We start from the raw sequence: 22,264 nt of genomic DNA on the forward strand, positions 1-22,264 counted from the left end.
TACTTACTTTAAAAGGGGAAATGCCCAAAAGAAAGGGAAATACCAAAGCATATTGCAGTCTACTTGATAACGCAAAAAAGTAAATCATCTCTGCTCACTAGGAAGCAGGGCAATAAAGTTATAAATAACTTATTACAGCTTGATTGTAAATTTGTATATTACAATCTACTCCAGATAGTACCACATTCTTCTGACCACTCTTCAGATAGGTTTCTTTCAGGAACACAACTAATTGTAAACACAGCTCAGTAACAAGCAAAGAGACAGAAATCAATACAGAATCAGACAGGTGCAAAGAACAAAATACCAACATGGTTTATTACAAACAAGTTATAGAAAAATTCCACAATTAATCTCCTCATAAATATGGAATAACTATAACCAAACAAGTATGAAATCTAAAATTTTGTTATGAGTGGATATCTAAAAAAAAGAAATCTTAATATATGCAGCTTTAAATCACTGTATTCATTTTGAAATTCTGGATGGTGCAACACATCAAAGTAATTTAAAAAAGAAAAATAAAGTTTGTTAAGTAAGAATAGGCTTGCAGCATAATTTGAGGCTCAGGCATGGACCCTGATGAACAGCTGTAAGGAATAAGAAGTTCTCAAAGGCAATGACCACTACAAGTATGTTTTTCACTATTGTAACACACCATAGGAATAGCAGCAGACTCTTAAAGAACTGGATTCTACATTATACAGTATTTAAACACCCTTCACATAGGAAAACATCCTCTATTTCTAAATCTACCTAATAATCACTTTTCCCGAGTCAAAATCTTTCCCATGATTATATGTATGAATGCTAAGAAAAATGCCTTAGCCACAATTCAGTTGGTTATGAGTAGATTTTACTATCTAATTAAGATAGGTCATTATTTCAAAGAGACACCACTGGAGATTAACTGAATGATACAATATATGGCAATGACTCAATTGGCAGGAGTATTTTCTTTCTGTCTAAAACAAGGCAATATCCTATGCAAGAGTTAAAATGCTTTGATCCACTCTGTCATCTCAAATAAAGTCTCTTATTAGTGCAACATAGATGTCTGCCAGCGTTTTCTTATCACCAGAATCAACACTGCTAAAGGTGCTATATTTCACATGAGACCTAACACTCAGGTTCTATTTTTGTTCACTGTGGAGCCCTTTTTACAAGAAAGAAGATAATAGTTCTGCAGACTGGCCACTTAACTTCTGATTATTTCTATTGAAGGGATTCCTTCTTTGCTATCATGCCACATAGCTCAGCTCAGTTTAGGGGGCACTCATATTTCCTTACTCTGCATCAGCAGTGGCCATATAACTCCTATAAATAGGACTTGATCCTGAAGGTCCTACTCATAGATGTAAATGTATGTATGTGTCTGATGAGACCGGTACTGTCTAATAAGTTTGTAAAACACACAGACATTATGGAACTGTAACATATTATTAAGAAACATTTACATACTCAAAGACTGCAAAACAATAGGATTTCCTTACTATGACGTATTTCCCTCCCACACTAGCAAGCAGAGCAAATTAACGTATCATCATACTTCATACTTGTAATCTAACATCAGCTCTTTCATAGAGTTCAGAAAACACAATAAAACTAAGTAGTCAATCAGCAATAAGTTAGAATAAGCGCAAAATAAGCAACTTGCTAAAACCATCTGACATACGGATTGACTTTTCAAATAATTAAAGGCTTAATATGCATGCCATTTTGAAGTAAGAATTGACTGACATGACAGGCTATAAACCTGGAACTTGATCTTGCACTGGTGAAATAGAAGGGAAAATCTTTCCCCTTTTGAGTTGAAAATGTCAAAACTAAGACTCTGAATGGACAAGGCCTCGGTGATATTACTGTATTCAGTATGTTACTCTTAATCCCTGTTAACCACAGCTTCAGTTTCTAAAACCTAAGAAATGAGAATGGATGGATCTTCAGTTGTACATTTTTTGCTATACATTGTAAAGCCCTGGTTCATCAGCAGAGTAACTACAGTAACGCCTAAATTTCTATCAAACTAACAGCATGGTACATGACAGGGGAGCAGCCATGCAGCTCCTCCCCTTGATCCCCAGGCTTCCAGATGCTTGTTTTCAAAGTTTATAGCTACTGAGATGATTACCTTAAGTATTTTAACAGCTTAGAGGTTATAGTAAAATTGTATTTATTTTATTCTTAAAAGTCTTCTGCACAACACACCAGTTAAAGCATAAAATATTTGCATGTTCTGTAATAGTCAAGCTAAACAATAGAAGAGATGTATTTACAGCCCCTTTCATGTAAATGTACAATCACTATTCAAAAACAAAGTTTCTGGACTAACAGTACTTATAAACGGTCATATTCATTTGAGATAAAGAACTGCTTTTTATTTAAGTTCAAATGTTCAATCTAGTACACCTTCCTCACCTTCCTGTTCCACATTTTAAGTTTAAAGCCTGATTCTGCCCCGTTTAAACTGAAGGGAGATTTGTAATTAGCGTTCTTAACTTCATTCTCCATTCCTCTAGAAACCGTTCTCCTAATTTTCCTGTTTATGTCCAACCTCTATGTTCTTATACTTCCATTTCTTCATGCAGATAACACCCATATTTGCCTCTGTCTGCTATTTCCTTTGCATTGTTATTTCTCTCTTTAAAAAAAACTTAATGAAAGTAAATGTGTACAGGGGTTTAAATAATCTCATGATTTGAGTATAAGGAAGGAGAGCAGACCAATGGTTTTCAATCCATTTCTGAACTGTCAGAGCCCTACAAAGTTTTCTTTTAGAGGCAGTATCCAACAACAACTTTAAATCTACTGACAATACAGTGGGTTGGGGATTTTGTTATTTATCAACTGATACGGGCCTCTCAAAAACATTCAGTGGAGTCCCAAAGGCTCCTACGGGAAAGGTTAAAGACCACTGAATTAGATCTTGAGTTATGGAAGAGACTTCTCTATAATTCTGTGATGCATCCATCCTATGTTAAGTAATTTTAAACTACCTGTTCAGCAATGTCATAAAGCACTACATCCCAAGGAACTTTGTATTTCCACACTGATGAGTAAATTCAAAGTTTTCCATTATAAATAAACTAACAATGATTTATTTGTAACAAACAACAAGAATCTTTCCTAAAAACCCACATGCATGAAATTCACATTTTAAAGAAAGTTCAAGCAATTGCTAATAAAGCCTGTTTAGAATAATGCTTTTAAGAAACATATCTGTAAAAAAAAAAAAAAACCTTAAAAAATAATTCTCAGCTAAATGCAGAATCTTGATTATCCCAACTCTAGCTCCTAATAACCTCAAGCCACAAAAAAGCCAACATAAAGAATGAGGTTCATTTCTGTGGTCCAGAAAGAGGAAAAAAAAATAAAAATATTGCTGCTAGCCCTTGCGTATAGCTGAGCCTATGCCTTTAAACAAGATATGGGACAACCTCTGTCAGGTGCTGTACTTGTGTTGCAAACTCCACGCACTATTTGAATCACTGGTATTGGGTTACAGGCACAGTCAGGGACAGTTTTTAGTTATTAAAAAAAATGAACTCTTGTAAAACATTCAGGATTCATCGAAGTAAATTCAAGATCTTCTCTGTAAGATCACTGGACAAAAACTTTAGACACTTATTAAAAATACTTCTGAAAAGAGTCAGCTAGAAAACACTGCTTTACATTATTTTAATTTATTATTTTAAAGACAGGCAGCATAAGCATTCAGTGGACAGAGAGCAAAACCCTTATCTACCTCCCAACAAGCTGACACCTTCACCACCACACTACAGCTGTGTTTCCTCTCTACCTTTTTCTGTATTCCTTTCTCTTAGATTCAATAGGAGAAATGTAAGATATCTTCCATCTCAGCCTTCTTAGAAGACTAGTTCAAAAGAAAGCAAGGACTAGCGTGAAATGACAGCAGCAGATGCATAACTGCTCAGCCTGTCTCACATCATTTGCAAGCCTGAATGCCAAGCCAGACAACACTATTAACAAAGTTATAGCTCCTTAGATCTCCAACTAAATCTGTACTCTGTCACAGCACCTTACAGGGAGGGAATGGTTCCCTTCAAACTAAGTCTAAAATTCATACCTCCTTCCTGAAAAGGCATTGTAGCTACCAGAAAAGTATCTTCCAAACTGTCCATGACACCATAATAAAGCAGCCTACAGAGGCAGATTAAACAAAGTTTTCGGCAGAACTAAATTTTAAACAACAGTGATTTGTTGTGGTTCTCAAGATTTATTGGGTTATTGTATCATTCAAAATTATAAACAAAGCAGTAGTTGTACAAAAGAGGTGATTTAGACACCTTAACCTAATATAATTTCAGGCTCTGAACTCCAGTATTAAATACCTGAATCTGGGAAGCTGTTAGATGCTCAACTCTAAAAGAATAAAGCAATTTCTGATATGTCTCATCTTAAGTATTCTTTTGTCAGCCACCCTGGGATTCCCCCCTCTCTGTACAATGCCTAAACTAAACTCTACTTTAAGCATTTCACTTTCCCCATGTATTATTACTCACAGAGGTTACACACCAAAGTCCCTTTGTATATGTGAATCCCTATTACTCTCTGAAAACCATCATGAACCCTTCTGGGATTTAAAATAAAGAGTAGCTTGGCCTATTTCAAACGCTTGGCCCTACAGCCACTTGATACACTGATCCTAAGGGAGGTCAGATAGTTTTGGTTTTTTCTTATTCAGCATATTCATGACTACAGGTAAGGTCACACAAATTTATCTTCAAGTTTGTAATTTACAGAAGAGATTGAGTAAGCAAGTGATAAACAACAGGAAACAGCTATCTCACTGCTGAACACCAGCACTATCAAGTGGCAGCGATGAAAGTGTTTTAACAAGATTATTATTGCCAACAATATGACAAATTAAGTCTCCCAAACTACAAAATGGTAGTAAGACAAAAAATAACGTAGCTAGTATGTCAGCTCCAGATATATTGGAAATGCTTAAATACACATGAGCCTAGTAAAATTTAGTCCAGAAAAGACATCTTAACAGTAAGGGTTTAGGTATTCTTTTTGGATGAGGAACTCACTTACCCTGATTTCAAGTCTGTAATCCGTAAACAATTAGTAGCATCCAGTCCTACTTTTCCATTTCTGACCACACTGGAAATGAAGGGTGAGAGTGCTGGAGAAATTCTGTTCAAGGCAACTTCAGGTGACATTTTAGTACGTTCCTCCTTCCTTTTGTCTTGAGCTGCATAGGGATAGTAAGGGGGGGGGAGGGGAGGAATAGGGATAATAATTAAAAAAAAATACTAATTTGATGTAACACGCAATCTGCAAACATCAAAAGAAAAAGCTAAGCATCCGAAGAATCAGGAATGTAGAGTAACTGAAGTGCACAAAGGTTTATAAAGAAAAAAAATAAATACAGGCAATTTTTTTCTCCTACCTCTGCAACATTCAATGAAGCCCATTTATTCAATGTCAACATAAACCCAGAATTACGTCCTAGGCTCCTCTAATTAAGATACTACCCCAATGAGAAAGAGAAATAAAATTGAGGGCCATTCTGACACTCCACAGCCTCGCCCCTTCTTGTGAGCATTTCCATTAGAAGTCTGTAATTGACGAGCCACGTTTATTTCAATTCCACCGAAATCAATAGGACCAAGGCTTTATCTCTCTGTAGTCTCATTTGTAATTTGCAATAAACCTAGTGCAACCATAATCAGTATTACTTTTACAATACTATATTGGGTAGTATATATAGCATTTCACAATGCCTTTTAAAGGCTATGGATGCTTTTCTGTCAGCAGTATCACCAGACTCTTTGAAAGGCATCTTCATTCACAAAACAGATCAGGAAATTGACATACACACATTTTAAGCACAGCTTTGTCAGAAGTGCTTGCAATTGGGTGACCTTATGCTACATCAGCTAGGCCACTAAGTTAGCACACCTACTGCTTTTTAGCTGAAATGCAGAAACGGTGCAGGCACACATTTTAACTCATTGCACCACAAAACAGCTAGAGTATGCAGACAACAACAGAACGTGGCAGAAGTGAGAAAAAAGGAAGGGTAACCAACCTATTACAATGCTAACTTAACATATTTGATTGTATTCTTAAGCACAAAAGTTTCATCTGAAAATTAACAGTTTTAGAAAACAAACTGTAAATGCCTCAAGGTAACAACCACGCCACTAACAAGTGGGGCAGAAGAGCTCACACTTAAACTCTGACCATTACAAGGTATCTTTTAAAACATACATTTAATAGAAAAACACTAATACATACTGTACTTAGATCCTCACAAAATGCTGCATAGGGACTGCTGTATTAATAAGTGTTCTATAAAGAAAGTGTGAACAAGTCATGGCAATATTTATAATTTTCTGTTGTTTCTAACACTCAGCTTACAAGCATCAGTTGGTAACTAATGGATAGTCTATAAACTGGTAATTCCCTGTAACTGATGGCAACATTAAAGTTACACATTTTGTTCTCATGAAAATTATTCACTCTTCAAGAAAGAGTATTTATCTGAGCTATTTGGAATGTATCGGAATAAAGCAATGGCCAGGCACTTTCAAGACAAACAAAAAGACTTCCTAAAAATAGTACCTTTAATACACTGGTTCTTACATTTTATAACAGCAAAGAAGCCGAAGACTAAACATCCATGTCTTAACATATGATGTGTTCTCTTCACATAGATGACTTGCCATAACTGACAACAGGCAACAACTTAAGTTTGCTTAGCAAACACCCACAGCAATTTAAGATGCTACCTCCTGTTTCTTACTTTTCTACCGAAAATTACTGCCTACTCACCTTTACTCTTCCCCAGAGTAACTGAGAGAACACAAGCCCATATTTGACCTATTTCAACGCTAAGTCCAATGGCTTAGATTGGACCGCTCACAAAAAGGAGTTTAAACTAAAATACTTTGCACAAGAGTGGCTACAACAGGGCACACATTTCAGTCTGCCACCTCTACTGCAGGGAGAAGTAATTTCAAGCAGAGGAACAGCTGGACTGATGAAGGTAAGAACTTCTTAACCCATGAAAAGCATACTGAAAAACAAGCTATCCTTCTAGCAATCTTAAAGGTATACACAAAGATCTCAGGATTGGTTCTGATAGTGCCAGCTTTTAAGGGGACTGTAAGTGTAATGAGGGGTAGAATTGTGAGACGTGAGATTCACATGGTGATCAAAGTTGAAGAGACGCGCCTTCCAAAACAAACTGCAGAATGAGGTTCCTTATTTTTTGTTAATAAAATATGCAGATACAGTTGAAACAAGATGTAGATGACTGCTATGCATTTTTCCTGGGTTTATTGCATCATTTCTTCAAGACCCACAACACCTTTCACATAACAAGCCAGGTACAAAATACTTAAAGGGTCGCTAGAAGTTAAAATCACTGATTTATTTTGTAAACAAAGGTCTTTACAAACTGCAATGCAGTACCATTTTCGTAAGTTTCAGTGTCACATAGTTTTTCCCCAACTTACTTTTCCCATAGTACTGGAAACATAAACATAACAAACTCAAGGTAACTTACAAAAACAAAATTCACTACACTGTTTCCCTCCCACAAAAAAAACAAACAAACAAACAACAAAAAAAAAAAACCACACACAAACATTTGAAAGAAGTAAACAAAGTAATAGTTGAATCCTTTTAAACTCGGCAGCCTGTCATTACAACGTCGGGGAAATGTAACATTTGATTCACAGCCACCACAGAATCCCAGGCCGTGGCTGGGGCACCAGCGTGCCGGGACGGGAGATGGGATGGGAGATGCTCCGTTCTCCGCCCCTGGCAGGAGCACCACGGCCACCGCGTGAGGCGACACACGGCACCGGTGAGGCCCGTGATGGAGGCCTGGCAGCGCGAGGGGACCTCTCCTACCCAACCCCCTCGGCCTGCCCGGTTCCGTGTCGTCACTGTGAGGGTGCGCAGGTGTCTGGGTACGGGGCACGGAGGGGACCCACGGCCACCTCCACCTGCCGCCGTGCCCGAACACATCCCCACCTGCCAGCCCGGACCGCCACCGAGCGCCTCGGCCTGGGTACGGCAGGGCGCGCCCCGGAGCGGCCCCTGCCCAGCCCCGCTGCCGCCCCGGGCGGGCCCGGGCTGCCGGCTCACCGCCCCCCGCCTCGGCGAGGCTCCCGGTGCCGCCCCGCGCGAAGGCGGCGCGCCCGCCACCTGAGGCGCTGCGGGCCGCCCCGCCCCTCCGCGGCGGCGGCACCCGGGAGCGGGCTGGCCGCCCGCCGGGCGCTACTGAGGCCAGCCATCGCCCTGGGCCGCACCGGCCCCCGCGCCGCCTCCTGGCCGGCTGCCTCCCGCGCCGGGTCTCCCCTGGCCCCAAGCGCCCCGGGGCTGGCGGAGGGGGCCGGGGCCAGGGCAGAAGTCAGCCCGCCTGCCGCCCGCCGCGCCGCTCCCCCGGGGCCGGCAGGGGCGCTGCTCCCGCCCGCCCCTCCCCGGCCACGGCCCGGGCCCCGCCATACCTACGGCGGCCAGAACACAGCCGCTTGGCAACGGCCGCGGCCACGCGCCCGTACCGTCCACCCAGGCCCGGCGTGCGCGCCCCCGCTCCCGCCCCGCCGCGCGGCGTGCGCGCTTCCGCCCCCCGCCGCCGCCGCCGCTCCCCGGGCCGGAGGGGTCTTCACCCGCCTCGATATTGGCGGCCGCCGCAGTGCCTGGGCGAGCTGTCTCGCCGCGCAGGCGTGAGGCTGCGGTTTCGTGGCGGCCGAAGCGGGGAGGGGGAGGAGAAGAGGAGGAGGAGGAGGAGAAGAAGGAGTAGGGGGAGGGGGCGGTGGCAGTAGCGGCGGCTTTGCCAGCAGGCGTTCGCCAGGGGCAGCCCTCCGGGTCGAAGGCCCCCGCGAGCCGGCCGCCGCCGCCACCACCTCCCCCGCCCGTCGCCCGTGGCAACAGGCGAAGCCGCCGCCGCCGCGGGGCCTGGCGCGCAGGCCGGGTCCAGGGTCCAAAGCCCGGGCGGCGCTTTGGCCGGGCCGTGGAGCCCGGGGCTGCCCCGTCCTCTGGCGCCATGGCCGCCGAGGTGGTGGTTGTGGGATCCTGTATGACCGACCTGGTCAGGTTAGTACCCAGGGGGCTCCCGCAGGCCCCGGTGCGGGGCCGGTGTCCCGCCCTCGCTGGGCGGCGGGGCCCCGAGGTCAAGGTCGCGCAGGGCGCCCCGGTGGCCGGGGCAGGGCAGCGGCTCTCCGCGCCTCCCCCGGGCAGGCAGGGCCGGCGCACCCCGCCCCTCGCCCTGGGCCGAGGCGGGCGGGTGTCACGGCTCCCTCCAGGCCGGGACAGGAGCAGTGGGGCGGGCGCCAGGTGCGGGGCGAGGAGCTGCGGCCCAGGGCACAGGGAACCGAGGCGAGCAGTTGGCTGCGGCGGGGGCCGGGGGAGGGAGCGGCGCCGCCGGTGGGGGCGGCCGGGCCCGCGTGATGTCAGCCCTGCAAACAGGGCTTTGAAAGGAGTCTGTGGGAACGGGGTGAAGTTTGAACGTGTTGCCTGCTGGAGCTTTGATCAGCTGTCTGTAACTTTAGGGAGAAGAGAGGCTTGGGTTTGTGTTTTCAGCTGTGCTGGGTGGCTCAGTGTTAGCCCTGCCAGGAAAACAGCATTTTATAGTGACCCACATAGGAAACCATGAACTCTGATACTCTTTTATCAGCAGAGGACTTTGAAATGATTTTATGAAGGTAAATAAAACTGGTCGACTGTAAGACGTTTTCAGTTCAAAGCATTTGTCTGCACTGGAAGAGCAAGAAAGAAAGCTTAATATTGCAAAGAAGCCAGTTAGCTCTGTGAAAAAGGACATTATAAATTGCTTACATGCAGGCAACATTTTATGTGAGACTTTGAAAGGAGAGAGAGAGAGAGAGAGAAGGCCTCCCAAGGAAACCCTCAAAAAATTAGCACCTCTGCACCCCGAAGCTGTTTTTTTAAAGTGAAAAATCCTTTTTAAAAGAAATGTCTTAATTCCTTTTTATTAATTTTCTGGGTATTTTGCTTTTAGAATTAGGTATTTGAGTCTCTGTCTTTTTTGTTTGTTTGTACACAGTTGAAGTTTAGAAACTTAGAAAATTAAAGTACAGAAGTTCATGAAAGCTCTTGGTTCCAGCAGCCTGGGTTTTATAGTGAATACTAAATATCAGAAGAATTCAAGCAAAATTGCCAGAGTTGGCAACGAAGCAAATACTAACCTAAACTGACTGACCTTGTCAGCCCCAGTAAAACTGCAGATCAGTCCCTGCTTTGCACCATTTTAAACACATCTGCTTTTAAGCTATATTTGCAGACTTCGATAAAATAGGATTTAAAAGTATATGTATCTGGACTGCATCAGCTTGTCCTGCTGAGAATTCTGCAGTACAAAACCAATTCCTCAATCAGCAGACAATTACATCAAAGCCTGTGGGTCAGGAAAGCATAGAATACATGATCAGAAGAATATGCTGAGGAGTAAGTACAGTTTAGGCATAGACACGTGTTGCAGAAACTATGAAAACCCTTAAATAATCATAGAACCTGTGTCAGAAAGATTTAATGTTTTATGTAATCTGCAGAACACGCTGGCAGCTTTTCAAGAAGAATAGTTGTCGTGTACGTCAGAGTAAGATCCTGTAGAACTGATCTTGATGTTATCCATGAATGAGCTATAAGATGCTTGTGTCGTTATATTGAAACAGAAAACATGGTGCTCTAACCTCAAGACATTTCTTTTCCTGTGTCTCTAAAATGTGGGGGAAAAAATAATTAGAAAATTGTCTGCCAGTTTAAGCACTGCTGACAGTCACAGCTTTGGGTTTTTTCTTGACACTTAAGCAAACAAACAAGAATATATTTTTTTCCCCTGCAAGTTTGATATGGTAGAAATACAGTCATTTATTTGAAGCCATGTTGACTGGCCATACTGTAACCAGAGATTAAACCATAGGTTCTAGCCATAGATGCTGTTATACTGAGATTAAGTGATTGAGGAAAAGCCATTTCACTTTTCAGTCACCTGAGAGGGTTTCTTAAATTGTACAAATATACTATCACAAGAATGTATCTTACTTGCCATTATTAGCCTCTACTTTAAGGAGCAGTTAAGGGCTTTTTATTAGTTGTAAGCTGATTTGCTTCAACAGAAAAAGAAGGGACAGCCTCATTCTTTCTATTGCTAGCACAGTACTTCAGGCACTTGATAAAATAATAAGAAGAGTGCATTTAAATTTAGCTGGCAAGAGTTTAATGTGGCTGAAATGTCCATGTAGTACCCATGTAGACATAGTTTAAATGTATCCTGTGTTACAGGATTAAATACAGGAAAAATTCTGGCAAAATTACCAGAAAGCACTTAACTGTAGGCTGGGATGTGCCTAGGTGGAGAGGGAACAATGAGATGGGGAATGATAAGCAATCATTATTAAAAGTGCTAAAAACTGCTAGGTTGGTATTAGGATTGATGCCAGGAGGGTATCTTTTGACTGTGTGTCTGGGATTTAGAGGGCTGTATATTCTGGGTTTAAAGCTAGGGTTCATTTCAGCTGATATGAAAGAGCATCAGGTTTTTGCAAGTGTGTCTGTCATTTATGCTAATGTTTCAGTTTGCAAAAGACATGGACAGTAGTGATGATGTTACATGCCTATCTATCATCCATTTGGAGGAGGCTGAATAAACTGAATTAGGAGTGAGAGTCAATGCAAAGGAGGTCAAATGCATTTTTGGACACATTGTGTCCACCAGTCAACACTAAAGCCTATCTTTCCTAGGAAATAATCATACTGATTGAGACTGCCAGAGCTAGACAGTGCTGTGTTACAACTCAAACTGATAAAATACCATGTTGGCCCTTTAGAAGACAATCTTGGCCCTCTGCCTGGAAAGCTAGAAGCTCAGAGGTGCAGAGATTAAATGATAAATGTTCCCAAGTCTGTAGAAGCAAGATACTGAAAATCAGAAGGATAAGCTTCAAGCTACCATTGGACATATGGTAGCCAGATTCACCACTATAAAAAAAGTTAGCACATAATGTTTGTACTCAATACAGTAAACTAATGATTTCAAGAACCGTAACCTCTGTGTGAAATGGAAATGTATAATGTGAAGTTTGCTGTGTCTTATGTAATGGCTGAGATGGAAAAGGATGGAGACCGTCTGTTGAAGACAGTATTCAGATGTAATTTTGAGAAATAATCAAATTCAGAAGAAAGGGTAGTGTGTCTTAAAATTCTTTTTTAAGGAAGGGGCCCAGTGGTTTGCATTTAAGACACTGTTCTCATTGGAAATTCTTTTCTCATTGTCCTGTAGCGCTGCAGTGGCAGAATGTGGGTTTTCTAAAGTGAATTTAGTATAATCAAAACAACCTCACGTACATACATGCAGTAAACCACACTCTTTTGGCTTTAATAGGACCAGGAACAAAACATATTTGTGGTCACAATCATAATCAACACTTCATTGGCAATAGTGGGCAATAGTAGTAGAAAACAAAACCAGTATTATTCTATATGATCTAGATATCAAACCAGATGAGTACCATCCATAGTATTATTTAAATAGTTTCTGTTCTGACTCATATTTGCAGACTGGTCATGGCATTCGCATTTTAATTCATATTAAATCAGGGCAAGACTAAACATATAAACCAATGAGAGTCAGACACACTAAAACAATTAGAATAAACAGGAGAAACTTTGGCATGGCAATTGAAAACAGCAGAAGCAAAGAACAAAATGTAAGATGGAAAAAGAGCCTTTGGACAGTCACAATAACAACAACAGTTTTTCAGTTTAACTCAAGAGAATGAGACCACAGTCCAAATACTGGAAAACTGTGTTTGTTAGGATGTTCAAAATTCGAAGTTTTAGTTCTCTGTGGACCCCTTTCCTTCCCTCAGGTCGCTTCATTCCCTGTAGGTAGTAGAACTAAAAGTTCTGCTTCCTGTCCCCTACAGTAACAACTGTTGTTAATAGTTATTGCAAGTACTAAACTGATCGAAAGCTTTCAGCAAGAGAAGAACGACACGGCAGAGAAAGCACTGAGCTACAAAGCAGTATGTTGCCAGACTGGAGTGCACTGTGGTGACAAATTCACATCTGCAGTTAACATCCCAGAGTAGCCTGATGGACACATCGAATCATCTTCGCTAACTGAGCACAATCTCTGCTGGTACAAAATGGCAAAGGTATCTCCATTAGTGAGATTCTCTGTCTTCCTCTTAGGTCTCTAGTGGTGGTTATTGTCAGCTGAAGTAAATGGCTCCTTGGCTCACTGGAAATGTCCATGATCCAAAGCTATCTCTGTACTTTCTTTTTTAAAGAGCAACATTTGGTACAACAATTTCAGGCTTTTTTTGTGGGGATATGGAAAGGAATTTTCTAACGTTTCTCTTGAGCGAGCAGAGAAAGTCTCACATATGACTGCAGTTTCTTCTTTGCTTTGTTTCCAGGTCTTTCACAAGTGTTCTCATTTCCACCATTTCTCATGCATGCGCAGTCACAAAGTTTTTATGTTTTTTCTTGCTTTAGTGGTTTTTTTCTCTTCAGCTTCTCCTAGCAGCTGAGAAAAGTGTTCTAGAATCCTTCAAATCCATTTCATTTGTGTTTTTGTTTTTATCTGTAATGCTTCCCCTGCAGCAGCCACTCCTCATTCTAGTCAATGTGCCATTGCCAGCAGCATGGGAAAGCACAACTGTGAAGGAATACAAGCTTAGTCCAGTTGAGGAAATTAATCTTTTGGATCCAGAGAAAGGCATCAAGGCATGAGAGAATGTGTCATCTGTGAATTGTTTCATTTATGTAATAGTGAAAAATCTGGGCTTGATTTCAGAGCCAGTGCTATTCCCTTGTCTCCTTCTCTGACCTAGCAAAGTTTGGGTGTATAGTAAATGCAGGATGCGCAGGCTCAGTGTTTTGTTGTTCTGCCCTGATTTTAGGGGACCAAAATGTGGTTTAGAGAAAACTCCCCTTTGCCTTCTTTTGCCTGGCAGGAAGAAAGCTGTGTCTTGGGGGCCCAAAAAGAAAAATGGGATAAAAATCAAGTTGATTAAATCCTCAGTGAGAAAGTTGTGTTCTGTTCATATACAGCTTTTGAATTGCTGTAGTGCCCCAGACACTGCTCATCTGATGTGGGGCCTGATCCAAGCTCATCCATATCAAAAGAAGTTTTTTGCTGCTCTAAATTGTCACACGCACACACCCTGCAAAATCTGAGTGTTCAGTTTATTTCAGGGTGAGACACAGTTTAAATGTTCTAGTGTGTTAAAAGTATTGGTGTTAATACTCCAGACCTGAAAAACTTCCAAGAAAGTTTCTTTAACAAAAAATGACAAAATACTGAAGAGGGGGTAAGCAGGGAAAATGTTTGGTTGGGCATTTCTTAAATTAACACAAATAACTAGGGCAAGGCCAGCAATGACTTTTTTTAACCCATTACAGGAGCTGCATTTGCAACCGAGGTTGCAAGCCCTAAGCAAGAGACAGTGCACCATTGATCCCAGCTGGCACTTTCTGAAAGAAACTGTTGTTTGCGTAACAGAGGATGCTGTGGGTCATCTCTTAGAAGGACTGATGGTGCTAGAACACCTGCTCAACAATTGTCTTTGGCTCTTACTCATGAAAACTTTTTTTCTCCCCTTTTCTAAATGGAAATGTGGAAGTTTTAAAAATCTTGGAAAATACAAATGTGAAACTGGTCACATGATGTCTTTTAACTTAAGCGCAACAGAAGTTTCTTTCTGGATTCTATTTAATTGCAGCTTCCCTGCCCTTTCATTTGGTGTCTTCATTTTGTATCCTAAACTACTGTGTACTGTAATTAGGCACTGTCTTTCCTTCCAGAAGCAATTCCATTTCAGCAGTAACTAATATGACTCTTGTTTTTTAGACTTGTTTATCTAGTTCAGTTTCAATAGTCTGTATTTAGTAGTGCTTTTGAGCTAAAGAATAGCCCTTGTGGTACTACAGTCACACGTCGCACCTGTACTACATGAATGCCACAGTTAAGTAATTTCTTTGGCTTCCCAGTAACCAAGAGGTAGCACTTTTTGTCCTACTACGCATTTGGAAAACTTTTTGGAGTTAGAGAAGGACAAGAAGGGCAGTTCGCTTTGTAAAAAGATAGGAAAAAGGTGAAGCGAAATTGGAGGAAGGTACTAAAAAGGGCAAAAATCATAATAATTGCAGAAAGTGTGAAGAGTCTGTGGAGTTGAGGTTGAGATAAAAGGCAGGGAAATTACAGTCCTAACAGTGACAGCTCCCAAGCTATCCAGAGGCCCCCCTTGTTCTGCTTCTTTTTGTGTCAGCTCTGTCCGCCTGCTTGCTTTCTGCAGTTTTCTCACATGGCTGCATGGCAAGGTTCAGGGAAAAGCTCTGTTTTAGTCCTGCTATCTTCTCCCAGCACCAGCATTGTGGAAGATACGGCAACCAGTAAGTCCTCTGTTACCTCCTCCGTCCCATGAATGAGTTCCCACCCGTCTGCTTCTGTTCCTACCAGCTGCAGTGTCTGGTCTGTTTCAGTTTGTAAATTGCTTTGAGATCCTTCAAGATGAAAGGTTCTACTTAAGTGAGATCATTATCACCTTCCACATTTCTCCACTCCCTGTTTTCGGTTGAAGCTTCTTGTCTCATCTCAACTTGGGGTCCCACACAGTACTCAACATTCCCAGCTCACAGCAACACAAAGCTTGCACACACATTTCAGCTTCCAGTCCGTGAGTTGTTTGATGCCTCTCAGAGTACTTCAGAGCTAAAAGTTAAATATATGTATTTTCCTGAGCTGATGCCAAAATACTTAGCACTTGCCACACTGAGATCGTACTTCTGCATTCGTGTCTGACTTCATGTTATTTTGTGTGCTTCAAGAGACTCTTCCTCCCACTTCTGAAGTACTTACTCATTCTAGGAAGCATTCCAGCTACGATGTTGTTCTGTGATCCTACACTATATTCTTATAGCCATACTTTGTTCATGTTCTTGTGGTTAAACTGTAAGCCTGTCAGGGCAGGGATTTCACTCCTGTCTGGTGTAGTGAGCTTATGGAGGGGAACCCTGACAGCGGTTCAGAGGGCTCTCACTGTTCAAAGGCTCATAGGCAGTAACACAGTGTTTGGACAGGAGAGCCCCCTTACTGTTCAAGCTGCATGTCTAGCTGTCATCTTCATATTCCATATTTTAACTGACTAGTAAGAGTTTTTCATGGTATAGTATGTATGTGTGTTTATTCCCAATGTCATTCACATTCCAGTGAAATTTCCCTCTTTCCTATGAAAGTGAGGTCATCTTAAACCTGTGTTTATGATACTGCAGTCATTTCCATGGCAGTAGACTATGATATCATCAGTGGAGGATTTTGCCTTTCCTATGTGTGTTAGCAATTAAAAATTATGGTTTGTGAGATAAAACTAGTGTTTACCAAGCTTTTAGGTTTAGTCCATGTGAGGCTGGGAAACTATTGCTTAATTCTCCAGAGAATTCACTTTGGTAATGGAGTAAATGAATCCAGAAACATTTTGATCCTAGCAGGTGTTAAGTTTTTGGGGGTGTATTTTCCTAATGGGAGAAGAAAATCCGATACTCCATCTTGTGTTCTTTCACCTGGCAAAGAACACTTGTCTGAAACACCATGGTACTCAGCATTGTTTTGTTATTCAGAGCTACTTAAATGCTTGACTTAAAGTATCCCAATTTTCTAGTCTCATTAGTCTGGCATTTTTCCCCTTTGGAGGTCAGTAAGCTATTATACACCACACACAAAAGTAAAATAATGCGGTTATCAGTCTTTTCATCTTTTTAATGGGTGCCCTATTTGCCAGCTATCGGTAGCTGAATCTTTTTGTTGAACCTTCCTAAATATGTACAGTGTTCTCGTGGCTTGGTGACAGCAGAGGCCAGTTTTCAGCACTGTGATGGCAAAAGAAAATTCACTGATTTAAAATGTGTCCAGTGTTAGAACAGTTGCTAATACTGCAAGACGAAAACAATGGATTCACAACATAATTTATTTCATCCGTTCAAATACTTCTGAATTTTTAAGCCAAGGAATAGACTTCTCCAAACAAGAGTGAAAAGAAAAGGAAAAGAAGTTAGATAAAAGTACATAGAGAAGGAACGTCATCGGTCTTGGTTTTGTGATATGAGACAGAATTTGTAGGCATTTTTGATAATGTAGTTTAGTTACATAAATATACTAAACCTGTGCACATTTCAGCCTGTCTGTTTTGCCACGTGACAGAACTGAACTCTCATAAAATATCTGTTTAAATAATCTAGGTCAGGACATTAGGAAAAAAATCTCAAAATAGTGTGCCCTGAATACATACAAGACTTGCATGTGTCCAGTTTCACAGCAAGACTAGGATGTGAAAGGATTCTTTCTGAAATTATTACCATATTAGTGACTACAGTAGAAAGAAAATCCTTTTCCTATTGACTGTCTCTGGAAAACCACAGTGATAGCTCTGTTTGAAGAAAATTAAAAGTCAGGAAGTAATAACATTATCATCAGGGAAGAGGCTGTTGGGATAAAAGCTTATTTACCCATTGTCCAGTATCAACATCAGGAGTAAGGGGTGTGTGTTCATTTCTGCTAAAGAAAAGTGTCCTTTTATCTCAGCAACGCACTATAGCATCTGGCCATTGCTTCATGTTATAACATCCCAATTTACAGATAGCACAACTGTCGATACTGCTTTCTGTAGAGTTCTTGGACATCTGTGCATTTCCAAGTAAATAGCACACAAAACAACAATACACTGGGCATTGCCATTGTCAGTACTGCAGGGTATTCCTCCGGCTTCTGCTTATCCCAATGATAGAGACTGAATATTTTGTTGTGTTATGAATGTGGCTGTAATTTCTAGCCCCAGTGAAATGCTCTTTTCACCACATAACTCTTACAGGGTTTTTATTGTTTTGGTTATCATCCCTTCTTATATTGGAAATTCTTCTTGACTATTTAAAATACAAACTTCTCTTGCCTTTTCAGCCTGGAGGTGTTTGACATACAAGATTCACTACAGTCAAAGGGGATTGTCTAAAGGAACTCCTTTGAAAATATTTGTCACAATAAAAAGTTGTTAGGCACTATGTTTTAACACCCAACACTGAGAATATTGTATTTTCTCCCCCTTTATGAGCCACAGAATGATATGATTAATACTTCTGTCTTGTTAATGAATTACTTACTGGCTGTACTGTTAATGGAAATAACCATTTTCCTAGTTGCATTTCTAGACATAAATATCTTTGGGTGAATTTTAGTACTCCTGACAGTAAAAAGCTGCTGGCACAAATCAAAAGCTGCAATAAAAATTGTATAGAGTCAATGGTAACAAATTTGTGTAAAAACACTCTGGGCAGGCATATATATTACGTTGCCTCTAGGCGCTGTGTGAGCTGTTCTTTCCAGAGAAGTTTACCAGTAAGGTTTTGTTTGCTTGTCTTACATGGCTTCAGTTTTTAGCCCCTATATCAAACTGCAGTAAGTTATTTGATGCTGACGTCCTGGTTCCTTTCAAAGCTAGTATCATATACTTTGAGCCTGAAGAAAAGACAAATTATTTTTCACTAGTACGTTGCCTAAGTAGGTGCAGCTTTATAGAACACGTTGATCTTTATGACAACTAATTATAAAATAAAGAGGTGGTAATGTTCCCGAATATATCAGTCATGTGCTCTCTCCTGGGTATTATTATTTCTTCTTTTAATTTCTGACTTTAGTCCATTTTTTCTCCTTTTTTCCTCTACTAGACCGATAGTATGTCATCCCTGAACTACCTATGATTTCCCCTTATTTGCCTTCACTTCTTGTTATCTTTCTACATCACATTCTTAGAGTGCACTTCTTTTCCTGCCTCTCATCTCTCAGAAAATAACTTTTGCTTCCAAAGAATCATAACTCCCTTCTGCTAATTTAGTCTATCCATCACTTGCTGTACTTCCTGTCCTCTTTCAGACTCCTGTTTATACAAAATGCATCAACTTTGATAGTATAAACAGCAAAATGAAAAAAACATACTGATCAGAACTGAAAATAAAGGATAGGCAGACCAAGTTCAGTACTCATGTGGAAAGACAGGCATTTTCCATGTTCTCAGCTGTAACAAGAGCGAATATAGAATCAGAATCATTTAGGTTGGAAAAGGCCTTTAAGATCATCGAGTCCAACTGTTAACCCAGCACTGCCAAGCCCACCGCTACACCATGTCCTTAAGTGCCACATTTACACGTCTTTTCAATACCTCCAGGGATGGTGACTCAGCTACTTCCCTGGGAAGCCTGTTCCGGTGCTCAACAAATCTTTTGGTGAAGCAATTATTTCAAATATCTGATCTAAAAATGGCAATGCCAACTGCCGGGGAGTGCCCAAGTATATAACTTAACCTTCAGAATTATCTTTTGATACAACATTTTGCACAACTAAATATTCACTGCCTTCCTTCTTCTAATTGATCCTGTTAGTATTACTCATTGGGAATATCCCGTTACTATTGTTCAATCTTTTATTTGTTTTCCTTTTTTTTTCTTTCTTTTTTTATTCCCCCCCACTTCTGAAAGAACAAAGTAAAAAATGATCTGTTGGGGAAAAAGCAGTTGGTGGTTTTGCTGGAGCTCATAGCACTCCATATAGAGGCAGCAAAAATGAGCAGATTTTTCTGCAGTTTTCGTTGCCTGTTGCTCATTAAATTCTGTGCATTAATGGAGACATGGGAGTTGTCCATTGGCAGGTATCACAAGCTAGGATTATACAGAATTACACCTTTCTGCTATTTAGGGATCTGCCTTTCCCAAGGGAGCTTAAATCGTGACAAAGGTAAAGGTACTTGCCTAGAGGAGATTTCTGCCTGTCGTGGCAGAGTTAACCTTGGCCAGCAAAGCCTAGGCAACCCCCCACGCTCTGCTTGTTCTCATCGTTGCCCCACAAGCCTTTAATGTTATTGTAATCCAGGATTTATTAGATGCCTTTCTAATTAGATTGAACTTAAGATAAAACTTTTTTTTAATCAGTGAATCTAAGGATAAGATAGTTTCAAAGTAAAAACTTGTCTAGTGAAGGCACTACAAATTTAGTCCTGAAGTGATTAGGCAGTTGGACTGGATGATGGTTGTAGGTCCCTTCCAACTGAACTATTCCAATCTATTTTCTATTCTCATATTAAGTTTAAATATATTGATTACCTTAATTATCTATGATTAAGTATATGTAAACTAATAAGTGTTTTGGTTATACTTTTCATTTGTGACTTGTATGGATTCTGTAGGAAGCACTGTAGTTGCAAACTTGATGAAAAATTTCATACTTGTCAAAATTATTGCCCTGGGTAATAAGCTTTTAGAGCAACATCTTACTGAAGGGAATTATTAATATTTGGACTGCACTGTACTTCATCTTGATGACTATGTAGTGAGAACACATCTATGATATTGCTCTTACTGCTGTAGTTTATAAAGTAGAATCTGCTTGTGTGCGAAATGTCAACGTTTACTGGTGTGTGCTTTGGGGTTTTTTTACCAGGAAAAGACTGATGACAAGATTTTGTAGGCGGGTCAGTAGGTGCCCTATTTTTTGCATGATAGTAAAGCAGAAGGACAGATTACATTGTTGATTTACCAGTATATAAAAAATCGCAATGACAAGAACACGGACCCCGTGGCCTATCCACTCAACCATATTATTTCCACTTTGTTCATTGTTGTCTGATAAATCCTTTCTTTAAGAGGCAGAGAAAAGATTAATGTTCACATATGTCTTATTTATCTTAATCTGTCCTTGGGCATGTAAACATCACTCTTTGCTTGGGTTGCAGAGGTTGTTTTGTTTTGTGTCAATTTTCTGCTTTAGCCCTCATACTTCATCATGATACAGTGTTCTATTCAGCATAGGAACCGTAGGCAGCCTTCTTCAGTTCTGGGTGAGCACAGTGTTTCAGAGACAGTCTATTCTAACATCGCCATCAGATTGCTTTGAAAATAATTATGTAACTGCAATTCCAAAAATAATGTAATCGAGAGACATCAATGAAGAACAACGTGGGAGGCAAATAAAGTTCAAGAGTAGCAATTTTGAAAATTTCCACAATCTTTCTTAAATACAAAACAGATGATTGCTAAGAATGATAGAATGTTTGCTGAGTCTTAAATATCTGAAGATAGATTCATATTTGTTTGGGGTTTTTTAATCTTCTTCAAGCTTCAAGTTCAGAGTTAAACATTCCATAGATTATGAATTCATCAATGTTGTGCCCACCTTTTCCCAAAATTTAACTGCTAGTGATGTGAGGAAATGTTACAAGTTTGTTGTCCCATGAGAAAGCTTTTCACTTTTGTCAATCAGTCAAATAAATAATTTCTTTGTGTCAAAAGTTTCATATTGCTAACATAATTCAGGAATTTTGATCTCTTGATGATGGTGTCATTTCACTGAAGTGCAGTACAGTATGCTACTGTAAATGCATCAGGACATTCATCTGTATGCCTTCTTATTTGTTTCATCTTTTAATATCTATGAGGATAAAATCTTCTGCGCAAAGGGTCAAAAGAAGTGTTTTGAAGATCTTGAAGAGCTGTGGATGTCTGTTCTTATTCTACATGTTAAGAATTTTGGTCTTTTTAAATTGAGGTTGTGACTGCACATATAGAAGATACCACACTTGTGACCCTCCTACTGGTAGTCACAGCCATTCATTTAATGTTGTCCCTTGCTAGAGATTTTTGCCAGTTGTTTCAGTTCAGCTGTTTACCATTCAGTAATATGGTCTATAAAACTATAAACCAGTTTGTCTTTTAAGAAATCTATAACTTGTGTTTCATAAAATACATATTATCTCTCATGGCAAAACTGATTGAAAAGATGCCTGCTGCTCTGCACCTATTCACCATTCACTTGTGTTGTGGCAATAAACTGTATATTGTGCAAAATCAAACGGGTTTGAAAAAAACCTCTGGATGATGGGGTAAAACTTTTGCATCTCTGCCACCATGCTTCAGCACTGTCCGGCGAAAGGACTGCTTTTTTTAAGCATCAATTATTTTATCTGTTACCAGTTTGGGTAGTGTTTCTACACTGATTGTTACCATAGGCTAGAGAGAGAACTCAGGCCATCAAACACCCAAGCAATAATGAATTATTTGAATTGTCTGAAAAGTTAATTTTTTTAAAAAGAAAAACTTGTCTTGTTCAGAGACATAGGAAGAAGAAAAAAACGGAGATTTTCTGTAATTTCTAATTGCTTCTTAACAACTTTTTCAGTCATCAGAAATCTGAAGGGAGACTTAAGAACCGAGAACC

At 40.5% G+C, this 22,264-nt stretch overlaps 2 protein-coding genes across 6 annotated transcripts in view; one reads left to right on the plus strand and one right to left on the minus strand.

The window, feature by feature from the left end:
- Positions 1 to 9,093, minus strand: part of BABAM2 (BRISC and BRCA1 A complex member 2) — a 170,254-nt gene extending 161,161 nt beyond the window's left edge. For 2 of the 3 annotated variants that reach the window (XM_056357721.1, XM_056357720.1), the window contains exons 1-2: positions 8,493 to 8,650; positions 5,062 to 5,221 (exon numbers count right to left, since the gene is read on the minus strand). In XM_056357721.1, the coding sequence (XP_056213696.1) occupies positions 5,062 to 5,189 (128 nt within the window). In that variant the 5' untranslated portion in view covers positions 5,190 to 5,221; positions 8,493 to 8,650. Of the gene's footprint in view, positions 1 to 5,061; positions 5,222 to 8,492; positions 8,651 to 9,073 lie in introns of those variants that run through there. The other variant, XM_056357722.1, reaches the window with a different exon arrangement.
- The window catches only part of RBKS (ribokinase), a 69,824-nt gene continuing 56,445 nt past the window's right edge, over positions 8,886 to 22,264 (plus strand). The window contains exons 1-2 of one of the 3 annotated variants that reach the window (XM_056357725.1): positions 8,962 to 9,081; positions 9,537 to 9,689. Coding sequence is in view for 1 of the 3 variants with exons in the window: in XM_056357723.1 (XP_056213698.1) it covers positions 9,032 to 9,081 (50 nt within the window). In the remaining 2 variants the exon portion in view is untranslated. Of the gene's footprint in view, positions 9,082 to 9,536; positions 9,690 to 22,264 lie in introns of all 3 variants that reach the window. The other 2 variants (XM_056357723.1, XM_056357724.1) reach the window with 2 other exon arrangements.

Source organism: Falco biarmicus, chromosome 12, assembly GCF_023638135.1.
Source record: "Falco biarmicus isolate bFalBia1 chromosome 12, bFalBia1.pri, whole genome shotgun sequence".
NCBI lineage: Eukaryota > Metazoa > Chordata > Aves > Falconiformes > Falconidae > Falco > Falco biarmicus.